At 45.9% G+C, this 27,308-nt stretch overlaps 1 protein-coding gene across 1 annotated transcript in view; it reads left to right on the plus strand.

Moving 5' to 3' along the window:
• The window catches only part of PALD1 (phosphatase domain containing, paladin 1), a 184,313-nt gene that overhangs the window by 148,135 nt on the left and 8,870 nt on the right, over positions 1-27,308 (plus strand). Inside the window, exon 19 of the mRNA XM_015423243.1 lies at positions 10,724-10,879. Within this exon, the coding sequence (XP_015278729.1) occupies positions 10,724-10,879 (156 nt within the window). The remainder of the gene's footprint in view (positions 1-10,723; positions 10,880-27,308) is intronic.

Consider the following 27,308-nt stretch of genomic DNA (forward strand, 5'->3'; position numbering starts at 1 on the left):
TGGTGGTCGACCATATCGAACGCAGCCGATAGGTCCAACAACACCAGTGCTGCCACACCACCTCGATCCAGATGCCTACGGAGGTCGTCCGTCAAGGCGACCAGCACCGTCTCCGTCCCGTGGCCAGGGCAAAAGCCTCATCCATGTAGTCCTGTAACTGTGTCGCTACCGCCCTCTCAATCAGTTTGCCCAAATAAGGCAAATTGGAAACTGGCCAATAGTTGGCAAATTCGGCCGGATCCAGAGATGGCTTTTTCAAGAGAGCGCGGACCATTGCTTCTTTAAGTACTCTGGGGAACTGTCCCTCAATGAGGGACTTGTTGACAATCTCCTGCAGAGCACCCCAAAACCTCTCATGGCCCGCTTTAATAAGCCAGGAGGGGCATGGATCCAGATCGTATGTGGTTGGGCGCACAGATACGAGCAGCCTGTCAGCTTCCTCCAGACTGAGTGGGTCAAAACTCACTAAACCCTGTACCAAAGGCGTGCAAGGGGCCTTGAGTTCCCTGTTTCAATTGTAGCGGGGAGGTTGCGGCGGAGGGCCAAGACTTTATCTGCAAAATAGCTCGCAAATGCCTCGCAGCCTAAATCCAATTCCCTAGCGTTGTGCCTGCCCTGGGGCAGAGCTGTCAAAGACCGAATTACTCTAAATAATTGGGCCGGACGTGAGCTAGCAGACGCAATTGAGGTCGCATAGAACTCTTTCTTTGCAACCTTAACTGCCATCTCATAGGATTTCATAAACGTCCTATAGGATGTTCTTGACACTTCGTCGTGAGCCCAATGCCACCGTCTCTCTAGCCGTCTCAGCTCTCACTTCAGCCGCCACAGCTCCTGGGTATACCAGGGCGCTCGCTTATCACGAGTGCGGAGAGGGCACTGGGGAGCGATCTCGTCGATGACTGAGGAGAGTCGACCATTCCAGTCCTCCACCAGCTCATCCAACGAACCACCAGGGGGGCTTGGATCCCACAGAGCCATCCAGAAATCCATAGGATCCATTTGGCTTCGCAGTCAAGCCCAAATCAGCTCACCACCTAAACAGGGTTGGCGCGGGACATCCAAACAGGCCCTCAGGGCATGGTGGTCCGACCATGGAACTGCCGAAGCAGAAATACGGTCCACGGTAACCCCTGCCGCAAAGATCAAATCAAGCATGTGACCGGCCCGATGCGTGGGAGCCGAGACAAACTGGGAGAGTTCCAGTGCCGTCATGGACGACACTAGATCCATAGCCCAGCTGGAGGTCGTGTCCTCAGCATGGACGTTGAAGTCACCCAAGACAATTAGCCTAGGGTGCTCCAGCGCCCAGCCTGATACGGCCTCCAGCAGGGATGACAGACTATTGGCCGGTGCGTTAGGTGGTCGGTACATCAGCCAAATAGCCAAACTCTCCACAGCCTCCAGCATCACACCGAAACATTCAATGCCTGTGATCTCTACCTGCGGGAGCGCCCTGAAGGAGTAAGCCTCCCGAATGAATAGGGCCACGCCTCCCCCTGCCCCTTTGTCCGTGATTGATGAAGGACCGAGAATCCCGGGGGGGCAAGCTGGGGGAGAGCTACTGTCTCGCCCTCCCACACCCACATCTCGGTCATGCAAGCCAGGTCAGCCTGTTGTTCCTGTACAAAGTCCCAGAGGACCTCGACTTTATTGTTAATAGACCTGACATTGCACAACACCAATGACGGAGAGAGGTTCTCAATCCTGGCCCCACTGCCAGCCACCCTTGGGATGGGTCGTAGGCTGGAAGGGCGTCGAGCTTCTCTGTTTCTCCGCGTCCCTTCTATCCACTCGTTGCCAGGACCCACCGCCAATGTTCCCTGTAAGCTGAGTTAGTGTGAGCTAGCTCACATTTTTTTAGCCTCCGGCTCAGATTTTGGTCTTAGCTCAGGAAGGATGTTTCCAAAGCAAACTGATTTATGCAGCAGCCAAATCGCTTGCTCACAACTTTAATGCTGGTAGCTCACAAAGCAGAATTTTTGCTCACAAGACTCCAAAGCTTAGTGGGAACATTGCCCACCGCCATACTTCCCTCTCCCCAAGAGCACTGGAATTTGTTGCCCGTACATTAGTTAGCTGGGGCCTCCGCTATACCTCAGGCCGCCAACCACCAATAACCATTCAACCAATCCAGCTACAGCAATTAGCTGCTACGCTCATTCTGCTAGGTAAATTCACAATCACAATGCTATTAGTGCAAGAGAAACAGTCAGTAATTATAATAGAGGCATTAAATTAGTCCACCCACTAAAACCACTACACTCCCGCCCCAACTCTACCACCACTCACCCCGCACTCACACAACAGTACATAACACCCACTCACACTACACTAGCAGCCCCACTAACATACAAGTTCAGCAGCAGTGATCGAATTCACAGTGCAAATATTAGGAAGGATCAGTGCAAATATTAGGATGGATCAGCATTAAAGATATTCTGTTCCCCAGTCACTAGATGGTCCAATGCTTGTAGTTCTACACATTGGCCACTGGGGGGTTCCAGTAGCTGTAATTCTAGTTCCTCCCCCCTCGCCTCCCAAGAGGCCGGCCGAGTGCCGGGGCCACTTGTAACAGCTTCAGGGCAGCCTGCTCCAGTCCAATGGCAGGCCCCACTCCACGCACCCCATCCAGTCTTGTGGGGCCCCGATCGAATTCCAGTGGCACCGGAACACAATCTCAGCAGTCTCTCACTCGGCGGTCCCAGCGATCTCAGCTCGGCCGCCAGTAACTTCAGGTAAGGTAGGGGCTCCCTCCCAGCTCTCTCACCGCCAGGTGTAGGTGCGTCATCCCTGTCGGCTCCCTCACCACCGATTATGGTCGAGCCGCCCCTCACCGCTCCCCGGTAGGCCTCCACGGCAGTCGCACTAGTCCTTGCGCCGCGGCCCTCACGCAGTTGACGGCTCCACGCATCCCCAAGGACCTTGGTGGGCCCGGATACTGGTCGGGTACCCCACGCTGCCCCGCGGTCCCCTTCGTTGTAACACTCGATGAAAGCCGGTGCTCTCGGAGCTCCACCTTCAATGCCCCCCCGGTCATGCTCTCACCACGCCGGATTCAGCAACAGGGCTCCGCCGCACCAATCACCCAGCTCCGCGGCTCCGCGGCTGTTGTAGGCTATCGTGGGCCTCTCCTGCTCGTTAACGTCTTCCAGTTCTCAATTATCGGTATCATTAAATACCACTGCCGCCGAGTGCGATATGCCGGTTCCGATACACTTGCCAACACTTGCACTAGCCTGCTAAACTGATGGACTAGGCAAAAGCCGTTGAATTAGTTGAGTTTGTTGATGTTAAAATATCACGGGGGAGCTCAGCACCCAAGCTACACACCCGGTCGCCATCTTGGTTGTATCCAATAATTGTCAACACTCTCAGAGCCACACCTTTTACAGCTTCCATTACTTTGTTTGTTAACCATGCAGGCTTTTTCCTATACCTGTTTGTGCCTTTCATAACCTACGGAATATATATATTTTTGAGCTTCTAGGATTGTAGTTTTAAATAGTTTCCAAGGTTCCTCAATAGTTTTGACCCTTTCTACTTTCCCTTTACATTTCCTCACCACATGTCCCCTCATATCAGAGAAGTTACCAGCCAGTTTGGTGTAGTGGTTAAGTGCGCGGACTCTAAGATGGGAGAACCGGGTTTGATTCCCCACTCCTCCACTTGCACCTGCTGATGTGACCTTGGGTCAGTCACAAGCTCTGGCACAGCTGTCCTTGAAAAAGAGCAGTCTCTGTCAGAATTCTCTCAGCCCCACCTACCTCACAGAGAGGGTGTCTGTTGTGGGGAGGGGAAGGGAAAGGAGTTTGTAAGCCGCTCTGAGACTCCTTTGGGTAGTGAAGGGCGGGGTATAAATCCAAATCCTTCTTCTTCTTCTTCTTTTAAAGTTAAAAGTGGTTGTGTCCAGGGGTTGGAGCGCCGCTCCGTGAGTGAAAAGACCAGGGGACGGGGCTTCCCAAAGCGCGGAGATCTGCGGCGCCCAGGGAAGCCCATCCACCCCTAACTGCGCTTCCCAGGACCACGGAGATCCGCGGCGCCCCAGGAGGTCTGGCCACCCCGTCCCAAAGTTCTTGAACTGGAGCCTTGAACTGGCTTGGCTGGTTGCCTGTGAGTCCCCTTGCAGAAAAAAAGCCCTTGAGTGAGTCCGTTTTGAATTTTTTTGTTTCGGTTGGGGGGGGAGGAGCTGGCATGCCCACATGGAGCCTTGAACTGGCTTGGCTGGTTGCCTGTGAGTCCCCCTGCAGAAAAAAAGCCCTTGAGTGAGTCCGTTTTGAATTTTTTTGTTTTGGTGGTGGTGGGGAGCTGGCATGCCCACATGGAGCCTTTTTAAAAAAAACAATTTATTAGGATATATTAAAAAGTTAAACATATATCAAATCTGAGATCCTTATACATCCCTTCCTCCTCTCTCCCCCCCTTTTCGGCTTCCCACAGTGCTCCAACCTCCAGCTCAGTTCTTATATTCACTTCATACCTCTCTTTTTCATAATACATCTATAGGTAACGTATCTTTCAACTGTTGTTCATATACATTTATCTATTTTCTACTATCTTTTAGTTTTCAGTAGTTATCAAAGCAAAGCAAATTGTCTTTTACATCCCAGTATTTTTCTAGGTATTCTTTAAAGTCTTTCCAATCTACAAAAAATTCTTTTGCTTCCACGTTATTAAGTTTCCTTGTCATTTTGTCCATTTCAACCATAAAAAGTAATTTTTTTATCCATTCCCCAATTTCAGGGACCTTGTCTTGCTTCCAACATTGGGCATATGTCATTCTGGCAGTTGTGATCATATACCACATCAATGTCCTTTTTGCCATATTGACTTCTTCCATTTTAAGTCCCAAAAGTAATATTTCTGGTTCTTTCTTAAATTTACATTTCACAATTTTTTCCATTTCAGCTTGTATTACAGTCCAAAATACTTTTGCTTTTTCACATGTCCACCACATATGATAAAACCAGCCCTCTGCATTTTTACATTTCCAACATTTGTTTGACATATTACTATTCATATTTGCAATCTTTTTGGCGTCATATACCATCTATACATCATCTTATAACAATTTTCTTTTAAATTATTACACGTTGATATTTTCATTGCATTCTTCCACAAATATTCCCAAGATGACATCAATATTTCTTTATTCATGTTAACTGCCCATTTTATCATTTGCTCTTTAACTGTCTCATCTTCTGTATACCATTTTAATAATATCTTATACATTTTAGAAATAAGTTTTTAGCCCCCTCAAACCATACTTTTTCAATATCATTATATTTTTCCCTGAATCCAAAAGCTTTTTTGTCTTTTCTAAATAAGTCATTAATCTGTCTATATTGTAGCCAACCATACTTAAAAGCCAAATTTCCTTCCATTTTCATTTCAAATGTTTTTTCCCACTGGTTTCAACATGTCTCTATATTGTACCCAATCTTCTCCTTTATGTGTCGAAAAAGGTTTTATAACCTCCGCCGGTACAATCCAAAGTGGTCTCTCATCCGAGAAGAACCTTCTATACTTAGTCCATGTATCAAATAGAGTTCTTCTAATATAGTGGTGTTTAAAAAAACCATCCATTTTCGTTTTTTCATACCCTAAATAGGCATGCCAACCAAATTTACAATCATGTCCTTCTAACGCCAACAGCTTCTTATTGTCCAACATAATCCATTGTTGCAACCAGGTTAGGCAGACCACATCATGGTACAGCCTCAAGTTTGGTAACTGAAATCCGCCTCTTTCTTTTGCATCACATAGGATCTTCATTTTAATCCATGGTTTCTTCCTGGCCCATTCAAACTTTGAAATTTTTCTTTGCCAAAAATTAAATACCTTCACATCCTTCACTATTGGGATTGTCTGGAATAAAAACGTCAACCGTGGTAAAATATTCATTTTTACCACTGAAATTCTCCCCAACAGTGACAAATTCAATGCATTCCATTTTTTAATGTCCTGCTGTATCTTGGGCCTTGGTTTGTCATAATTGTTTTTATAAAGGTCTATGTTCTTCATTGTTAAGTCAATACCTAAATATTTAGTCCTTTTCACAACTTCACATTGTGTCAGCCTCTGTAGTTCCTCTTGTTTCTCTCCGGTCATATTTTTACACATCACCTTGGATTTATTCTTATTTACATAAAAACCTGCTAAATCTCCAAACTCTTTTATTTTCTCCATTAGCGATGGGCATAAACATTACATCATCTGCAAAAGCTCTATATTTATAAGGAAAGCCTTTGTTGTTTAAACCTTTGATTTCTCTGTCTTCCCTAATTTGTTTCAGCAGTACTTCTAGCATCCATATAAATAGCAACGGGGACAGAGGACAACCTTGCCTCATCCCCTTTTGTACTTTAAAGTACTCCGTCAGCATACCCACATGGAGCCTTGAACTGGCTTGGCTGGTTGCAGAAAAAAAGCCCTTGAGTGAGTCCGTTTTGAATTTGTTTTCTTTGGTGGTGGGGGGGGAGGAGCTTGCATGCCCTTGAGTGAGTCCGTTTTGAATTTTTTTTGCTTTGGTGAGGGGGAAGGAGCCTTGAACTGGCTTGGCTGGTTGCCTGTGAGTCCCCGTGCAGGAAAAAAGCCCCTTGATTTCATTTTAAGTTTTTTTGAGTTGGGGGATTGAGGGGGGAAGGAGCTGGCTTCCACATGGAGGCTTCTGCCTGCCTGCCTGGTTGGTGGTGAGTCCAGGGGAGAGAAACACCCCTTGAGTTTCTTTTGAGTGTAATTTTGAGGTCTTTTAAAAACTAATTTGGTGCCAGAAAGCTAGCTTCCTTCCTTCCCCATCTATTTACTTTTTTCTGGTTCTGCTGTGTGAGTTGGTGGATGCAGACCACTGGCATTGGCTTGCATCTGCCTGCTTCATGTAGGATGCACAACAGCCAGGTGGAGGAGGGGAGGGGTGTCATTCTACCAAAAACAAGAGTCTTTGGGTCTTTCTGTGAGTTTGAGGACAGGAACTAGCGCTGAAGTGAGATTGGAAAAGAGTATGTAGCTTTCTGAAAACCCTTGAAGAGGGAATAAGTTTGTTCTTGGAAGGGGCAGAGCAATATGGATCCCCTTTTCCATTTCTAACAGATTGCCCATTGGAAGCAATGGGAAACACTTGAAGGCCCATTGGAAATAATGGGAGCCAGGAATGCCAATTGACTGGCATTGGCTCCATTGAAATACATTACAGTACAAGTAGAGTTGCAATAAAAATGCGGAATGGATTTTCCATTAGGGTCTCTGGGCCCAAATACACTACTCTGGGAATGGAATGAGAGCCCACGAAGTGGAATGACAGCCCCAGGGTGTAGCAGGAGTGTTTAGGGACTGGAATGAGAGACCAAGGAGTGGAATGACAGCCCCAAGGTGAAGCAGGAGTGTTCTGGGACTGGGATGACAGGCCACAGAGTGGAATGACAGCTCCAGGGTGGAGCAGGAGTGTTCTGGAACTGGAATGACAGGTCCAAGAGTGGAATGACAGCCCCAGGGTGTAGCAGGAGTGTTCTGGAACTGGAATGAGAGACCACGGAGAGAGACCACGGGGCTCACCAGCTCTGAGTTGGGAAATACCTGGAGATTTTTGGGGTGGAGCGTGAGTGGTGGATGTTGCCTTCTGACACACTTCCAATGATGTCAGGGGGTGTGGCATATGCTAATGAGTTATGCTAATGAGTTATGCTAATGAGCTCCTGCAGCTCTTTTTCTATGAAAAGACCCCTGGTTGTGTCAGTCTTTTTTTTTTTTTAAGACAGGAGTAGCAGATTTGAGCTAACTTTTTATGTTAGCTGACTAACTACACTATTTTCTCAAGCTTCTAATTCTATCTTTGTTCTTCCCCCCCAGTTTTGGATGGTGTTTCTATTCTATAAAGCTCTAATTGCTCATTTCTACTTATAGCAAAGTGGTTACTTAAATAACAGCTTAGTCTGAAAAATGGGTAGCGTCTGCGCTCAGCTGGAAACTATGAAGAAAAAACCAAACACACCTCAAATATCTGCCTCAGTGACGGCTGAGTACGGTCATGACTTGGCCAAGGTCAGGGTAGGGGCAGGAGTTGGGAGGGGGCAAGTTCTTGAGTGTGAGCCTGTCAGGAACAAGAACATTATATGAAAGAATGGTGCCATTTATAGCTTGAAATCTCTTAGCATGCTTATTCCTAGCCATGTTGTATATATATAATTTTCACATATGTATGTGAAAGTAGACAATACTGTTGTTTTTTCTATTTGAGAGAGGTTTTGTGTTTAAAAGTGGAAAGATTTTAGCATAAGCCACTGTTTAATGAGAGCTTGGATTGCCAAGTTCAAAATATGCCCTTGTTTTAGACACCTTCACAGTGAGGTTGGATACCCAGCACAAGAAGGACTTCATTCTCAATTTTGGTGTTTTCACATATGCTGAATAATGCACTTTCAATCCACTTTCAGTGCTGTTTCATACAGTAAAACCCAGTTGAAAAGTGCATTGAAAGCAGATCAAACATATTCTGCATGGGTAAAAACGCCTGGGTTCCAAGGGTTGTTTTATATGATGCAAACCTCCATGTGGATGCTGCCATGCATATAAGCGTCTTCCCATACTAGCCTAATTGCAGAGAGTCTCTTCCTATCACTGTCCACCAGATATGTGCACCATGTGGTCAGGGCAACGCATGCATTAGGGCTATCAAGGTTGTACACAGACCACCACCCCATGGAGCACCCGTAAGCCCCTTCCATATAGGGACTCTAACATATGAAGCAACCCTTGGAAATTTTATTTGGTGTAAATGAACTAAGGCTGAAAATAAGTACATTTCACAACCAGCCCTCATAATTTACAATAAAAGTTATTTTGGGATGGCAGAGTCCAGAGGGAGCAGCTCCAATGAATTGTTCTGTGGTTGATCTAAAGCCACGTTATGGTGTGCTCAAGAACTTCTGCCCATGGAGGGTGTCACAGCCCATTCCTCTTGCAGCAGGCTGATTCCCCCCCACCCAATCCTGCTCTTGGGGGCATTGAACCCATCCCCCCCCCCGGTGTCTTTCTTCGTATCTAAGATTCTAGACGGATCAGTTGGACAAACATTGAATACTTCAGCGCACAGCATTCGATTTAGTATTTCATGGGCTAGATTATTTTTTTTTACGAAAGCAAACGAAAAAAACCCTGTGTTGCGACAAGGACATAATTGAATTGAATGCTCAGGGTGACATTAATTGATGGTGTACAGTAAAATATAGGGAGTTACCTGTTTAGTCTAAGATGCCATGCTTAAACAGCAACAGCTATTGTAGAAATACGCTTAACATTGTTGCCTTGTTCAGTCAGCTTGGCCTGTACTGAAGCACTGGCTTCTTTCTTTCACTTGGGTACTTCTCTGAACAGGAGCCTTCACTTCATTACAGGGCAATTCATTGCCCTTACTACTTAGTGGGACCAAGAAATAACTGTTCCGTTCCCTCCTGTTAAGCTGGCCTAGAAGGTTAGGCATTTGGGTTCCCAATCTCCAGGTCCCAGCAGGGGTCCCACCCACTTTTCAGAACTTTGATCCACTGCCGGCCAGCTGGCCAGTGGAGGAAGCCCCATTCCCTCAGCAGGGATGTCCCCGGGCGATGTCCCCGACAGGATGATGTCACCTGGAAGTGACATTATTGCATCACTGATATCAGGGAGTGACACTCCAGTTTTGGGGCAAACTTTGTGGTTTTGAAGGCAATAAAACACAAGAGTGTAGCTCAAAATCTAGAGCGTCACAACCCAACATCGGTGGTGTGATGACATCACTTCCGGGTGACATCATCACACCCCACACGCTTTGCACATGCGGCAGAAGATCCCAGGAAGGACCCGGGAGCTCTCGGCCAGGTCCCACCTGGCAACCCTAAGTAGGCGGCTGGCTGCAGGCTTGAGGCCCAACTATCATAGATAAGCTTTTTCTCCTCAGGGGGTTTCTTGAGAGGAGAGGCAGGAGATATTGTGGTGGGAGCTTGGCTTTACCCACTCCCACTTTCTATGTCACTCCCATCTGGAGATTACTTTCCCCTAGGGATCGGTCCAAAAGGTCAGGTTTCCAGGATAAGTCCTGTAACTTCACATGTTCAGCTCTCCCTTGCTGTCTTTCTTCCTGTTCCTTTCTTCTAAAAAATGTGTAACTTAAGGCTTCCGGCTCTAGCACTGACGCCATCAGTGAAAAACTGTATAAGGAATATTAGCACCCAAGTCCACAAACTGTTGAGGGCTTCTTCTGATATTAGGTTTGTGTAACAGGAACGACTTCCCACATCATTAAGGTAATGTTAGAAACCCCAAGTTTTACAGAAAAGGGACTCATAGGCTGCGGTCACACACACTAAATAATCCATTTTCAATCTACTTTCCAACTGGATTTTGCCAGTTCATACAATAAAATCCAGTAGGAAAGTACACTGAAAGTGAATTGAAAGTGGATTATTTAGTGTATGTCACTGCAGCCATATTGTGGCTTCTTCCCACACGAGCTTTGCTCTTCCTGGAAACTGAGGTTGCCGTGTGGGTTCTTCCCACAGGATCCGTGCCTTCTAATGTTTGCCTCCACATTTCAAGAAGGAGCTGCCCCTTAGCAGTTTCAGCATCATGATGGTAACCTCAGAAAAAGGCCCTGAGGTGTTGCATTTGATCAAAGACAAGTGTGTCAGCTTGAATGGTGGGGAAATTCTGCTATGTGATGTCAGGACTCAAGCAACTGTCTGTTTTGTTACAGGGCAAAACTGCCAAGGAAGAAAAGGAAATGCAGGCATTGCAGCTGAAGAGCCTGCAGTACTTGGAACGTTATATCTATCTCATCCTATTCAACACGTACCTCCATTTGGGGAAAAAGGACTCATGGCAGAGGCCATTCAGCATCTGGATGTTTGAGGTAAAGTAGTGAACATTTTGAAGGCCTTATCATCGTAGATATGTGTTAGATCGTGCTAACAAAGACTCGGAGAGTGATTTCAGCAAGTGTTTCAGCTTTAATAAAGGAACGAACAAGCACTTCAACGCAGTTAATAACCAGAACGAACAACATTGGGAGCTAGGCTCCTTTTTAAACATTCCCGGGCTAACATAGCCACGCCTATTTACAAATAACAACCAATGAGGTTGTGCGGATAAGGACCAATGAAAGTTCTTCCCGCTCGGGGAATTAGTCCTTCTCTGATTGGTCGCTGTTGCAGAGCGACTAATAGCAAGTCACCACTGATGGAGCCTTCGTCTGGCTCGAAGCTTTACATGGGAGTTCAATGGGCCGATTTATGTTAGTATTTCAATACATAACAATACATAACCCACCCAAATTACAAGAAAAAGTGCTCCAAAATCTATATCCTTGAACAACACTTTCAAGCCGCTTTTGAGAGCTAGAAGTGGACTTAGTTTTTTGCAAAGCCAAAAGATTCATAGGGTGATGACTTTCATAGCTGTTATTGAATCCTGATCATGTATGGTGGGACTGAAGAATTTCAGAATAAACTTAGCCCAGATGATGACCTGGAAAGAACCATGTAAACATGCTTGTTTTGTTTGGTATGGAGAGGAGCTTCAGGAAGTTATTAAGCTGCTACCCAGGCCTGTATGTCCCTTTTTCACTAGGGTGTGTTATAGTGTGTGTGCAGTGGAATTGTTAACAGGTTAAGCTTATGCTGATAACTATGAAGTGAAATGAATTTTGTAAAGTTTTGTTTTATTGGGAATTTTTTAAGGTGAATACTTTCTGAATTTTGGCTTTTTAAGCTTTCATATTTTTAAACATATCTGTAGCTTGAGAAATTGAAAATCCTACATGTAAGATGGCAGCTAAGGGATTTTAATCAAAAAGCAACCTGTACAAAAGTGCTTGCGGCACTCACATGTAATGTAAGAGCCAATTTCCACTCTTCTTTTTTTTTGCTGTCAAGTCACAGCTGACTTATGGCAACCTAGAAGGTGTTCAAGTAAAGAGGTGTTCAGAGGTGTTTCGCCTTTGTGTGCCTCTGTGTCACAACACTGGTGTTCCTTGGGTGGTCTCCCATCCAAGTACTGACCAGGGTCAACCCTGCTTAGCTTCCAAGATCTGACAAGACTGGGCTAGCCAGGGCTATCTAGGTCAGGGCAATTTCCATGTACCTTTGTTTAGATTCAGTGGTATTCATGCAACACAGCTTGAAAGGTTTGCTGAATGACATCTCTTGACTGTTGCAGGAAAATGGGCAAAGCTTACAGGGCTCTTGCATTATTATAATGAGAGACTCTTTATTAGCTTAAATGTTTTAGTGGTATATATGTATAGTAGTGTCAGAGCTTTTTTTCTGTTTCTTTTTAAAGAGATGCCAGAACTCTGAAGAGGGAAATGAAGTTTTCGATCTGTATACTGAAAACTCATGAACTTTTAAACATTTTTAAAAGAATTTTGTCAAAGAGGTTCCGGAATGCCGCTCTGGTGCATTCCCCGGGGAAAAAAGCCCCGGTAATGGTACTGTTGGTGATCTACAGAACCTGCATTTTATGGTCCTCGGTTTCTGTCTGTCTAGTTCGCATTTCTTTCCTCTCAGTTTCAACAGTTGTTCCCAGCTACTGCTAGCTGTTCAACCAGCTGTCACTGAGAACAGTGCCTGGCCCCAAGGAACAGTGTTTTTCTTCGTTATGCCATGCGCCACTGTTAAACCCTGCAAAACACCACACACACCAACACTGTTGCTGTTGCATTCCTTCAGGATTCATTCCCATGGAAAACAGCTGTTTCCTTATTTTTTGTTCATTATTTTGAGAATATTTTCACTTATCTTAGAAGAGAGCTGCAAGCCTCAGCGAAGTGGGAGATGTTGAGAGCCTCTGGCTAGAAGCTCCACGGCTTCAGCTGCTGGAGAGAAGGCAGGCAGGAAAGGACTCTTGGTCGGCAACTAATTTGCAAAAGTCCATTTTGAGGAGTATGTGTGGTGGGGAGACCCAGCAGTTACGTGCATTCTGCATTCAGTGACTTACCAGAGTGTGCATATAGCCAGTTGGAAAATGGTCACCTCTGCCTGAACTGGACCTGATTCAAACTGCAGCAGCACCCACAATTACTTCTAAAAACCAATGGAGAGCAGCAGTCTTAGGCACATCTGTTTCGACCCTAAATTAGGAACTAATTTCGACCCTAAATAAGGAGCTCTGCCAAGACAAGAAGCACTTGAATTTGTTTTCCCACCAATACTTCAGAGCAGTTCAGTAATAGTACAGGAAGCTTGTGGTCTCATTTCTTGGGAGCTTTCTACAATAGATTAGAGCAGAGATCTTGGAATGATTAAGTACATAATACCCATGAGGAATGTGAAGGAGGAATAGACTAGATCATGAGTAGTCCACCTATAGTATGGATGCCACCATTAGGGTTGCCAGGCTGCCAACAGGGGGCTCCAGTCTGGGTTCCTTGATCTTCTGGCATGTGCTTGAAGCACACTCCTCCCCCAATGGCGTCACCCGGAAGTGACCTCAGCACACCAAGCACATTATGCAGGGAACGCACTAGCATTCGGCCAAATATTCTATGGTCACCATGGAGTTTTTAGCCAAATGCTAGAGCGTCCCCCATGCAATGACATCACCTCTGGGCACTGAACACATCTCGTGTGACAGGGCTCTTTGGGGGCAGGGCTCCCCCTGCTGGCCAGCTGGCTGGTGGTGAATTGGACCCCCCCCCCAAAAGTGGGGAACCCCCCAACCCTATCGGGGAGATGGCAACCCTTGCCACCAGTGACCCAGGTAGCAGGAGTAGATGGCATGTCTGGGCAGGGGTAAGGAGGCTAGTGGGCCTGGTGAGGCCTAGAGTTACTCCCGTCTCCCTCTCCAGCCACCTCAGGAGAAGGGTGGGAGGCTAAAGATATGCTTGAGCATGCACTGCTGTGGCATTCACTCTTCCGGGTTGCACTTGTGGCACCCTTGCCAAAAGGACTGGTTGCTATTAGCCTGGCTGATCAGTGGGTTCCCTTTGAATTCTTTTTTTTAAAAACCCCAAAAGGGTAATTTTATTATTACATAACTACAACAGAAAATAAAGGGAGGGACTACAACTAGGGATAAAGAAAAGATACCCACACTAACTAAAAACCCAAGAGTAGAAGATCATATCCGTGTTAAACTCTATGTAAGTAATAAACGTGTTAGTATAACAATATACTTGTAAGTTCTTTTTTACTACTCCTTCAATGTTAGCGCCCCCTCATGGATCACTGCCTTGTCGTGGCGAGGGGGCTTGCGCGGTTCAATGAAGCTGTGGGCTATGCCGTGAAGGGCCACCCAAGACGGACAGGCCACAGCAGAGAACTCAGACCAAGTGTGATCCCCTGGAGAAGGTAATGGCAACCCACTCCAGTATCTTTGCCAAGAAAACCCCATGGACAGTATCAAAAGGCTAAAAGATATGACGCCGGAAGATGAGCCCCTCAGGTCGGAAGGTGTCCAATATGCTACTGAGGAAGAGCAGAGGGCAAGTACAAGTAACCCCAGAAAGAGTGAAGCGGCTGGGCCAAAGCCGAAAGGACCCTCAGTTGTGGATGTGTCTGATGGTGAAAGGAAAGTCCAATGCTGCAAAGAACAATACTACATAGGAACCTGGAATGTAAGATCTATGAATCAAGGTAAGCCTGACGTGGTCAAAAATGAGATGGCAAGACTGAACATCGATATCCTAGGAATCAGTGAACTAAAGTGGACAGGAATGGGCGAATTTAACTCAGAAGACCATTATATCTACTACTGTGGCCAGGAATCTCGTAGAAAAAATGGTGTGGCCTTTATAGTCAACAAGAGAGTGCAAAAGGCAGTACTGGGATACAATCTCAAAAATGACAGAATGATTTCTGTCCGATTCCAAGGCAAACCATTCAACATCACAGTAATCCAAGTCTATGCCCCAACCACTGATGCAGAAGAGGCTGAAGTAGACCGGTTCTATGAAGACCTACAACACCTCATAGAACTAACACCAAAAAATGATGTCCTCATCATCATAGGGGACTGGAATGCTAAAGTAGGAAGTCAAAAGGTAACTGGAATAACAGACAAGTTTGGCCTTGGAAAGCAAAATGAAGCAGGGCAAAGGTTAACAGAGTTTTGTCAAGAGAACACACTGGTCATAGCGAACACCCTTTTCCAACAACCTAAGAGGCGACTCTACACATGGACATCACCAGATGGGCAACACCGAAATCAGATTGACTATATAATTTGCAGTCAAAGATGGAGAAGCTCTATCCAGTCAGTAAAAACAAGACCTGGAGCTGACTGTGGTTCAGATCATGAGCTACTCATTGCAAAATTCAGACTTAAACTGAAGAAAATCGGGAAAACCATGAGGCCATTCAGGTTTGACCTAGATCACATCCCTGATGAATATACAGTAGAGGTGAAGAATAGATTCAAGGGTCTGGATTTGATAGATAGAGTGCCTGAAGAACTATGGACAGAGGTTCGTGACATCGTACAGGAGGCAGCAATCACCACCATACCAAAGAAAAAGAAATGCAAGAAAGCAAAATGGCTTTCTGATGAGGCTTTACAAATAGCAGAGGAAAGAAGGAAAGCGAAAGGCAAAGGCGAAAAGGAAAGATTTACCCAACTGAACGCAGATTTCCAGAGAACAGCAAGGAGAGATAAGGAGGCCTTCCTGAATGAACAGTGCAAAGTAATAGAAGAAAACAATAGAATGGGAAGGACTAGAGATCTCTTCAAGAAAATTGGAGAAATCAAGGGAGCGTTCCATGCAAAGCTGGCCATGATAAAGGACAAAAACGGTAGGGACCTAACAGAAGCAGAAGAGATTAGGAAAAGATGGCAAGAATACACAGAAGAACTATACAAGAAAGACCTCAATGTCCTTGACAAACACGACGGTATAATCACTGACCTTGAGCCAGACATCCTGGAATGTGAAGTTAAATGGGCCTTAGAAAGCATTGCTAACAACAAAGCTAGTGGAGGTGATGGTATTCCAGCTGAGCTATTCAAAGTCTTAGAAGATGATGCTGTTAAAGTGCTGCACTCCATTTGCCAGCAAATTTGGAAAACGCAACAGTGGCCACAGGATTGGAAAAGATCAGTATACATTCCAATCCCAAAGAAGGGCAACGCCAAGGAATGTTCAAACTATCGCACAATTGCACTCATATCACACGCTAGCAAGGTCATGCTCAAGATCCTACAAGCTAGGCTTCAACAGTACGTGGATAGAGAACTACCAGAAGTACAAGCTGGGTTTCGAAGAGGTAGAGGAACGAGAGATCATATTGCCAACATTCGCTGGATTATGGAGAAAGCAAGAGAGTACCAGAAAAATATCTACTTCTGCTTCATTGACTATGCTAAAGCCTTTGACTGTGTGGATCACAACAAACTATGGCAGGTCCTTAAAGAGATGGGAGTACCAGACCACCTCACATGTCTCTTGAGAAACCTGTATAAGGGCCAAGAAGCGACAGTTAGAACCGGATACGGAACAACTGATTGGTTCAGCATAGGAAAAGGAGTACGACAAGGATGTATACTGTCACCTTGCTTATTTAATATATATGCAGAGTACATCATGCGAAATGCTGGCCTGGATGAATCACAAGCGGGAATTAAGATTGCTGGGGAAAAGATCAACAACCTCAGATATGCAGATGATACCACTCTAATGGCTGAAAGTGAAAAGGATCTAAAGAGCCTCTTGCTCAGAGTAAAAGAGGAGAGCGCAAAAGTGGGCTTGAAGCTCAACATCAAAAAAACTAAGATCATGGCATCCGGCCCCATCACTCCTTGGCAAATAGAAGGGGAAGTCGTGGAAGTAGTGACAGACTTCACGTTCCTGGGATCCCAGATCACCGCAGACTGTGACTGCAGCCATGAAATTAAAAGACGCCTGCTCCTTGGGAGGAAAGCGATGGCGAACCTAAACAGCATGATAAAAAGTAGAGACATCACCCTGCCAACAAAAGTCCGCATGGTCAAAGCAATGGTATTCCCAGTAGTCATGTATGGCTGCGAGAGCTGGACTATAAGGAAGGCCGAGCGCCGAAGAATAGATTCTTTTGAACTATGGTGCTGGAGAAGACTCTTGAGAGTCCCTTGGACTGCAAGAAGAACAAATCAGTCAATCCTCAAAGAAATCAACCCTGACTGTTCCCTGGAAGGCCAGATAATGAAACTGAAGCTCAAATACTTTGGCCACCAAATGAGAAGGGAGCACTCACTGGAGAAGACCCTGATGCTGGGAAAGATTGAAGGTCAAAGAAGACGGGGACGGCAAAGGATGAGATGGTTAGACAGTGTCATCGATGCAACGAACATGAAATTGAGCCAACTTCCGTGGACGGCGGAAGATAGGAGGGCCTGGCGGGAGCTGGTCCATGGGGTCGCGAAGAGTCGGACTCGACTGTGCGACTGAACAACAACAACAACAATGTTAGTGAGTTAGTTATTTTGAGAACACTTCCTGAGCATCTTCTTTACTTCAAAGGGCCATTTCCAGAGTCCTTCTGCCCTACTTCGGTTTTCTCTCTCTAGAATCATACACAGTTTTACTTGCTCCCGCTCCCGCTTCACCCACAGAGTCCTCATCCGTTCCAGAGGTGGCTGAGTCACTTGATTTTGTTTCTTCGTCTTTATGTTCTTCACCTGACCCCAGCTGCCGTCTCAGGAATTCCTTCGCTTTAAAAGTGGAGTCAATCTTCTCTCTTTTATCGTTGATTTTAAAGATGACACCTTCGGGGATCGCCCACCGATACTGAATTCCGTTTGTTTGAAGAAATGAGATTAGGTCCTTGTAGCTCTTCCTCTTTTGATGAATTTCAAATGGGATATCTTTTAAAGTCATAACAATTATATTCCCAAATTTCAGTGGATTTGCCGAAGTTGCCTTTAATATAGCATCTCTGGTCTGTCTTCTTGCAAATCTGACCACAATCTCCCCAGGCAGGCTATATTTTTTTTAATGTAATTGACCGATAGGCAGCCTCCATATCTTTGACTATTTCATCTGCTGGTAAACCTGTTACTGGAGCAATAGTCTCACCCAGGGTCTTCTTCAAATCTTCTTTTTCATCTTCAGGCACTCCCTGAAATCTGAGAGTCATTATAGCTTTCTCCATTTGCAGTTGTAGCAAACAGTTTTCCTGCAGTTTTTGTTTTGATTCCAGATCTGTCACTCTTTTCTTCATCTTCTTGTTTGCGGTGTCCATCTCTGTGATTTTCTCAGTTGTATGCTCCACTTTCTTCTCTGTCTCTGCCAGCTGGTGCTGCTGCAGAGCGAAGTTTTGGTTTAGCGTGGCCAGTTGCTGGTTAATACCACCGAGTTGCTCCAAAACTGGCTTCAGCATATCTGCTAACATCTTCATGACGTCTGCTCCCTCTTCCAGTCTTGGACTCTGACTGCCTTTCGGTTTCAACTTCTCTCGAGAAGCCACCATGTTCTCACTTTGTTTACAGTTTAAATCCACTTTCCCAGGGCTCGAAAGACTCGTTGTTTCACTGTCGGTGCTCAAGTAAGTCTCTCAAAATAAATCGCTGGGTTTTTTCCCCTCTTCCCCCCTTCGCTGTGTTAAACTGTCCAAGTGCTTAGGAGGCATCCCTCCTCACAGTCTGCTTTTTCCACAGGGGGGGGGACTTTGTTTTAGAAAAATAGTCAGTTTATTTCAAACTCACGTTCATTGTTGGTCATGCCTTGACCCCGCTCTGTTCATTCGCTATTCCGCTCGATCTCCTGCGCTTATCCCGGTTGAATTGGCTTATACCTGGAACCCATCACAAGGGCTCTGTGGGGGTGCCACTTGAGGTGGCACCTCTCCAAGCCGATGGTGTGCTAGTTGTCTCCTTGAGCGTCGAGGAGAGCAACCACCATCGCCAATCCACCCACCGGAAGCTCCCCTTTGAATTCTGTACTTGCAGGGCTCCAGATGTCTCTATCAAGGGCGGTGAAGTAAATGATTTACTTTGGGAAATCTGGGACAGCTGGCAAACCCAGAGAAATTCCCCAAACAATTTAAATAATGCATCAAGTGTTTGAGGTCTTAAATGAAAAGATATCTGAACAGTAGATGCCACTTAGCTTACTAGCATGGTGGCAGCTAAAAGCAGCTCACAGAATCTCTGCAAGGCTCCTAATTTAGGGTCGAAACAGACGTGACTGAGATTGCTGCTCTCCATTGGTTTTTAGAAGTAATTGTGGGTGCTGCTGCAGTTTGGATCAGGTCCAGTTCAGGAAGAGATGAGGAGATTTAACTCTTCGACCTCTGCTCAGTTTCGTTAGTAGAATCTGGGCTTCTGTCATTGCTGTTAGCATTTGGGGGCGGGGGCTTCTAAAAGGTATTGTCCTTTTTAAAAAAAACTTTTAACAGCCACACAAGGAGCCCTTCGCTCGCAGCCCTGATCCAAATCACAGCTCCTTATGAATGCCGTTTACTTTTTACTGGTTGGAGAGCCATGATCGTCATCAGTCAGTAGAAGCAAAATTGCACGATCTCCTTCGCTCTGTTCTGTTCCTTAGAATGAATCATTCAGATGTGCGATTGAAGGGCTTCGTGCTCGTGGGTTTTTCTTTTGCTCTGCTTAAAGCTGCTGCTTTAGATGCTTAAATAGAAACGTTTATGGGCTGGAAGGAAGGCGTGCAATACCTCTAGGCTTCTCCACTTCTCTTTCTAATTCTGCTACCCTTTTATTTTCTGCTTCCTCCTTGAATGTGTTCCAGTTCTGTCCTGTGTTGTTTTCTATACTTCTGTAAGTGCTTCCCACATTGTTGTCTTTTCCTGATTTCTCCCAGTTTCCCACAAATGCCATTGTGTTTTCCTTCTGTCAGTCTTTTTTTTTTTGAGTCAGTCCAGTTGGATGCATCTGAAATCTAATTTTAACCTGGAAAGAAAAAAATGCAGTTTGTCCATGCATGTGTTTTACTCTCCTACTGTTTTACCAAGCCACTTGGAAGATAGAAGACCCTTTTGTGAACCTGTCAATGTTTTCCCCCCATTTAGTTCTCCCCCCCATTTAGTTCTTCTCTTCCCTCTTACCCCCTTATCTGTACATTTCAGCAATCCCTTTCTGAGCCAAAGGATATGTCTGGGTCATTTTCTGGGCCGGCATTTGGTGAACACTGTCATATTTGGCACGAAATAATCTTGAGCAGCAAGATTAATTTTTTTCTGGATACCTTGAACATATAGAGACTCCAGCCTTGGCCCCTGGACCTTGTTGTGCAGCAATGATATTTCCACATGCCGAGGCCTGGAACCATTAGTGTCTGCTGTAGCCTCCTGTTTACATCCCAGCCTACCTTGCTTCATGCTAAGGAGACTCGTGATTCCCTCCCCTCAGTTGAAACCAGAAGACAGTATGGTTTAGGGGTTAGACTAGAGCTGGGGAGACCCAGGTTCTGATCCCTACTTGGCTGCAAAGCTTACTGGGTAACCTAGGATTGCCAGGTCTTACCTGGCTGCTTGCGAGCGGGGGTGGTGGTCCCTCACTGTGCACGCATGCCACGATGACATCACCCAGAAGTGATATCATCACACAAGGCACATTGCGGGGAATGCTCTAGCATTTGAGGAAAAAATCTATGGTAACCATAGAGTTTTTTCTCAAACACCAGAGTGTCCCCCACACAATATGCCGTGCGCCATGACATCACCTCCAGGTGACGTCATTGTGGCAGACACGTTGGTGCAAGGCGGGGCCTTTTGGGGATGGGACTCCCCTGCTGGCAGGCTGGGCGGCAGCGGATTGGAGCCCCCGAAACTAGGAATGGCCCCCGTCGGAGAAATGGCAACCCTAGGGTAACCTTGTGCCCTCAGCCTCTCTCAGCCTAAGCTACTTAGCAGGGTCATTGTGAAGATAAAATGGAGGAGGGAAGAATCATTTTCATTGCCTTTTTGGAGGAACACTAGGATAAAAAAATTAGTTGAACACCAGCACATACTGGCACAGAATGCAGTGAAATTTGTATTAAGAGTGCAGTGAAACATAAGGTGGCATCTGTTTCCTTTCTGTTCTGTAGTACTGGGGAAGGAACTGAAACAAAATGTGCCCTTTTCCAGTATTGGAACATATATCTGCTCCTTGAAAAAAGGTGAAACATTCGCCTGGTTATCTCTTGAGACCCCATTCTAGATCCTATATGAATTAGACATAGCACCATTATTTCTTGTTGAAGGGGTCTGCTGAAAGGAATAAATGCAGTTGAGCGTGGTGTGATGTGATCTTTTCAGGCCATTTCTAGCACTTAATTCTAGCCATTTCTAGCACTTTGTACCCCTCCCCCCCAAATCCTCCTCCAAATTGTGAGCAGTACTGTGGTTTCATTTGTGATGCATGGTGATGGAGGAAGAAAAAAGTATCAACGTACTTGTATTATTTCCATCTGTGTGTTCTCCACAATATACACAATCTTGATGAATTAATCTCCATGCAGTTTGATGGAATGGATATGCTCAGAAACAAATTGATTTTATGTGCATTCTTCACAAACTATAGCTGATCCACCAGCTCTTCAGTGTGTTATTTTTATCTTTTTGCCCCCTTTCCTGAATAGAGCTCATCAGCAGCATGAAGAGAATATTATTCCTAGATAAAAACAGAGCGGCAGAAGAATAAACAGATCTTAGAAGTATTCTCAAACGGTTTCATTTATAATTTTTGTAACCTGTTCGTCTTCAGTTTGTACTGTACAATGTGTACAGGAATAAAACAAGTACCGAGAATGGCATATTCATCTAAGAGTGAGACCACGAGCACTGACTGGGCTCTGTGTTGCTGTGTATATTTCAGTGCACATAAGTGTGTGTGTGCGCGCGCACACACACACACACACATGCCTGTGAAAAATATGGCAATATCAACTTGCCATTTTTGTGTTGCTTTTAAAACCTCCTTTTCTTCCTACACTTTGACTGAACATGTTCAGAGGCTAATGTTTGTACCTTTTTTTTTTGTCTTGCCTTGGAGTTAGGCTCATACCTAGAGGGATTTCTTTTTTCCTTTTTGTTAGCTGACTGCTTTACCTCAGAGTTATTTTGAGGATGCTGCTCCAAGGTCATTGGGAGGCTAGATAAAAATCAGATAACTGAAGTACACTATGAAGGAGAATCTTTCTACTCTGAACAAACACTGTCACCTCATAAGCCAAAAAATGTGCCTGTCAGAATGATAGCTTCTCTCTCCCCACCTCACCACATGCATTTCTTCTCCTCCTCAAAAGACATTGTCCTGAAGGAATCGCCTGGTGTGAAGATGGTTTGGTCATTTCTACCTCTGTAGCCAATCAGGACAAGAAGTCATACAGCTCTTTCAAGGCTGGGTTGAGTCACATCCTTGGAGGATGAGGTCATGTTGCGGAAGCAAGAGAGATGGACTGCAATCCATAATGATGTTTGCCAGTGAGGCACAGAGTCTCTCTTTCCCACTCCCCCCCCCCAGTTCTCTTTCATGAGGTATCAAAGCTGTCCCTTGCAAGCATCCTCTTTCTCCCTATTGTTCCCAGGCACAAAGAGCTTTTTCAGGCTTTCTTTTTCATTGGGCTTTTGGCCTGTTCTCTTTCTCATCCACAGGCAATCAACTCTTTCTGGGCTGCCACTTCCCCGCTACTGTAATTTGGAAGGCTTTGTGGAGGCAGCCAGGAATGGCAGCTGAGCTGGGGTGGTCCTTGCAGCTCTTTCAATGAGGAAATTATGGGGGGGGGGAGATTGTGCGTACAGAGAATTGGGGTGGCCAGGAGAACTGTTTTCTGGTAGAATGGTGTGTGTGTTATACTTTGCAAATGGGAGATTGCTAAGAAATTCCTGGCAAATTATCTGTCTCATCTGCTTTGTTCCTCCAGATGCAAAAGATACTTCTATGCGTTATATGGCAAACATGATTGTTATATGCACACCTGCATTATACTGATATTTGCTTCGGGAATCATGTAACATTTGGACAGTGGTACATCTTTGATTATCTTTGCAAGTGCATCCGGGAACCCTAGCTGGACTAAGGGGTCCAGTCAGTGTACATACTTGTGTTGTGTCACAAGTTCTCAACCAGGATTCTCCCTACAAGGGAGGCTCTCAGCAACAAGCTGGATTTGTTCATAGCTGAACTTGATGTCTGAACACAGTTTCTGTGCTTTGGCTTCAAAAACAGTGGAGTTTTTGGAGAGCCTCATCTTCAGTGCCTTCTTTTTTTAAATCGCTTGGAGTCAAAAGTTGTCTGCTGCAGATTCCAGGAACAGAGAAAACTTTCATGTCCCCCACCGTGTGCATTTCATTCCATTGTTTTTCTTAAATGACAAATGAGAGTATAACCACAGGTAGTAATCTGAATTTCAAAGGCGAGAAGGTGGGCTGGGCCCCCTTAATGCTGCTAAAGGCTTCCTCTGTTTTATTTTCACCAGAAAAGCATTCCCCTGTCATCCCCTACCCTGACCCATTTTCCTTCCCATAATTTAAGTACTAGCCACCGGACAGAACAAACAAAATCCCTTTTGCTCTCACTTGGATATCCTGATGATGCAGCAAGAGGTGGGATGGGGCAGGGCAGATGGAGGAAGGGAATAAATTCTGCTTGTGAGAACTTACTGGAGTTTACAAAAGACTTTTGTAATGTGAATTTCCTCAAGGGTAAAAAGAGTGTTAATGTTCTCTCACCCAGTCCCCTTTTTTATTTTTAAGGTAAATGTTCTTAGGCAAATGTCAAGGCCTCCCAGCCCTGCTTTCTCCAACCCTTCACAGTTTTCATCAGTAAGCTCCCTGAATGTGCACTGTAAGTGGGCAGAAATCAATACTGAATGCTTCTTTTTAGTGAGGCATAGACAGAAATATACACTCCCAAGAGAAAGCCGTACTTAGTTGCCTCTAAAGGAAGCTCTTTAAAAAATAAATAAATAAATAAAGCAAATCTCAGAACAGGAATAAAGACCTTCTGGTCCCAAAGTTTCGTCTTGTGAGCAGGGCACCTTGTTCAAGGCAGAATTCTCCTGATCTGGACAGTAGGAGAGCTGCTAGCCATAAGCTGAATTCTTCCCAGAGTGAGGGGGGGGGGGAAGAGAAACAAAAACTAGCACTATTTCTTAAATTCCTGCCTCGTAGGCTAGGCTCTGAGCAACTTCTAGAAGAGAGCAGCGCCTTGTATATAAACAAGCCTGCATAGGGAGAAGGATGCCAATCAGGAAGAAAGAAAGAAAACCCTTGCATTTCCTGGCTCTTGAGCTTCACATTAAAAACATAAACATCCATGCAGGTCAAATGATAAACCCAAGGGGGGGAAAGTAGCTGCCGCTGCTGATATTATGCTAGCTTGTAAACAAGGATCTGACAGCTCTCAAGGTCCACATCTGGCCCGCTGAGGATCTGTATGCAGCCCTCCCACCCCCAGTTGCCAACCAGTAGTTAAGATGATCGCGTGGAGGGAGTGGCAGCTGTGACTACAGGACTTGATGGCAGATTAGTGGGAGGGCTGATTTCCTTCCACCCCATCCTTCCTCTAAGTAAAAGAAGTTGCTGCCCAGGATGCCAGTTGTGGTTCATGTGAGAGTGCAAAAGTGAAGAGCCAGCATGGTGTATAGTGGTTAAAGTGTTGGACTAGGATCTGGGAAACCCACATTTGAATCCCCACTAGGGGTGTACATTTGGGTCTACCTGAACCAAAAGTATACCTGAAAAATACTTATCAGATTGCTCCTGCCTCTCAGCTGTTTGTTGGGCTTCTACTGCAGTCCCTTTAAAGTTTAAAGGGACTGCAGAAGACGGCTTGAGGATCAGGATCGGCTGTGCCGGGGGGGGGGGGCTGACTGTTCCTGCTGGCTCAGCTTGGGGCTGAGTTTAAACTGGGCTGCAAGAGAAGCTGTCCCAGCCAGGATCTGCATGCCTTGGGGAGCAATCTCCCCATGCCACGCAGATCCAGGAGCTGGCTCCTCCTGTAGCCTAATTTAAACCCCGCTGCAGGAGGAGCCATCCCAGCCGCCATCTGCGTGCCTTGAGGAGCAATCTCCCCAAGGCATGCAGATGCTGGGTCTGGCTCTTTCTGCCAGGATTTAAAAAAAAAACCCCACCCCAGATCCAAATACTGTACCAATATTGAATCCAGGTTTTTTTTTGAAAATACCGAATTTTAAAAAACTGAAAAATACTGAAATTAAAAAAATTGCATACCCCTAATCCCCACTCCTTCTATGCTGGGTGGCCCTGGGCTAATCACATGCACTTAGCCTAACCCACCTTGCAGGGTTGTTGCCCCTTTGGGTCTCCATTGGGGTGAAAGGTGGGATATAAATTAAGAAAATGCAATTATTAATTAATTAATAAGGCAGCTTGGTCAAGAAGCAGTTGAGGAGTGAGGTGGTGATACCGAAGTGGAATTTGCAACAGTCACTGAGGGGCTGTCAACATTCACGGTGTTTCCAGCAGCCAGTGTAACAAATAAATAAACTGCAACAAGCCTGGTAGTGAGGGGAGGTTGGGCACCAGTCTCAAAATGATTCATGGAATGGATTCAGCTGCACTGCAGTTTATTCTCTAGGAGTTATATTAATAATAAAATAGCAGAACAACAAAGTGCAGAGAGAGGAAAGAGGAGGTTTCTCTGTCCTGTTTTTATCTGTGCCTTGGAGAGATGAGCTTTCTCTTGCCTGCGTCTGCAGTAAGCGGGGAGTCGCTAGGAGGCGTATGATGGGAAAACCTCCTCTCCTTTCTGTCTCAGTTAGCTTTGCTGATTCGTATTGGCATGTTTGATCTCCTTGGTGAGAGATGAAAGGGGCATCTGCCAACTGTGGTTATGATCAGAGCCCGGCCTCTTTCGATTGAAGGGACTTGCTGGAAAAGGGCGCTGATCCAGTTGGGGGAAGTGTGTGTCGGGCGGGGTGGGGAGAGGAATAAAACAGTAATGCTACCAGTGCCATGTCCAGGTCATTCGTGCCCTACGGGAAGGGGGATGGCCAGGGAATGAAGGAATGCTGTTTGCATGCACTCGCTGCTGCTCTGGATTGGAAGCTCACCCGGCACTTGATTGGAAGTCAGAACAGGAGCCGGAATGTGCTTTGTTGTTGAAGTGAGCCTTGAGACAGCAGAGGGTCACAGCACTTGCTTTATTACCTGGGTCTTGCTACCCAGTGGGCAGGGACTTGGAGGGGAGGCTTGAGTTCAGGACATTCTCTGGCTCTGAGCAAGTTTTTCTTAAATGATCGGAGGAGGCTGAAGTTGGTTCCTTATTCGCACTTCCTTATTCATTCCTTATTCGTTACTTATTCGTGTAGTCATTCAGAAACACTAAGGAGAGAGTTGGAAAGCTCCGAACCCCAAAATAAGGTCTGGACCACCACATAATATATACCCCCACATTCACAGGACTCTTCCCTTCGAGGGGACATATGCTGTATCCAGGTCCAAAGCACGGTTCTGGTGCCAGCTGCTCCAAAGTGCAGTGCCCATAGGACAATCACACAAGCAGACACTGGGGCCAGGCTGCCCCCCAAAATAATCTTTGGACCACCCCAAATGACACATCCCCACGCTCTGGAGAAGGTGTCCTGCAAGGTGACATACAGTGATGCCCATCTGGTGCCAGCTGCTCCAAAGTGCAGTGCCCATAGGACAATCACACAAGCAGACACTGGGGCCAGGCTGCCCCCCAAAATAATCTTTGGACCACCCCAAATGACACATCCCCACGCTCTGGAGAAGGTGTCCTGCAAGGTGACATACAGTGATGCCCGGTCCAAACACCGGTTCTGATGCCACGAGCTTCTGTTCGCAGGGCTTCCCCGAGGCCTGTATTTCAAAGGAGATTTGAATAAGGAAGTGCCCCCTGCACTCAAAAGAAGGTTTGGACCCCCACACTTCATACACCCCCGTCTTCAGTGGACCCTCCCCTTCAAGGGGACACATTCTGTGTGCTGGTCCAAAGCACGGCTCTGGTGCCAGCTGCTCCAAAGTGCGGTGCCCCCAGTACAATCACACAAGCAGACACTGGGGCCAGACTGTCCCCCCACAAATATTTGGACCACCCCAAATGACACATCTCCATGCTCTGGGGACTGTGCCCTGCAAGGTGACATACAGTGATGCCCGGTCCAAACACCGGTTCTGATGCCACGAGCTTGTTCGCAGGGCTTCCCCGAGGCCTGTATTTCAAAGGAGATTTGAATAAGGAAGTGCGAATAAGGAACCAACTTCAGCCTCCTGGCCAGACTGCCCCCCCACAAATATTTGGACCACCCCAAACGACACATCCCCACGCTCTGGGGACTGTGCCCTGCAAGGTGACATACAGTGACGCCTGGTCCTGATGCCACGAACCTCTATTCTCAGGGCTTCCCCGAGGCCTGTATTTCAAAGGAGATTTGAATAAGG

The sequence above is a fragment of the Gekko japonicus genome, unplaced genomic scaffold (assembly GCF_001447785.1).
Source record: "Gekko japonicus isolate JY-2015 unplaced genomic scaffold, Gekko_japonicus_V1.1 scaffold901, whole genome shotgun sequence".
NCBI classification, from domain to species: domain Eukaryota; kingdom Metazoa; phylum Chordata; class Lepidosauria; order Squamata; family Gekkonidae; genus Gekko; species Gekko japonicus.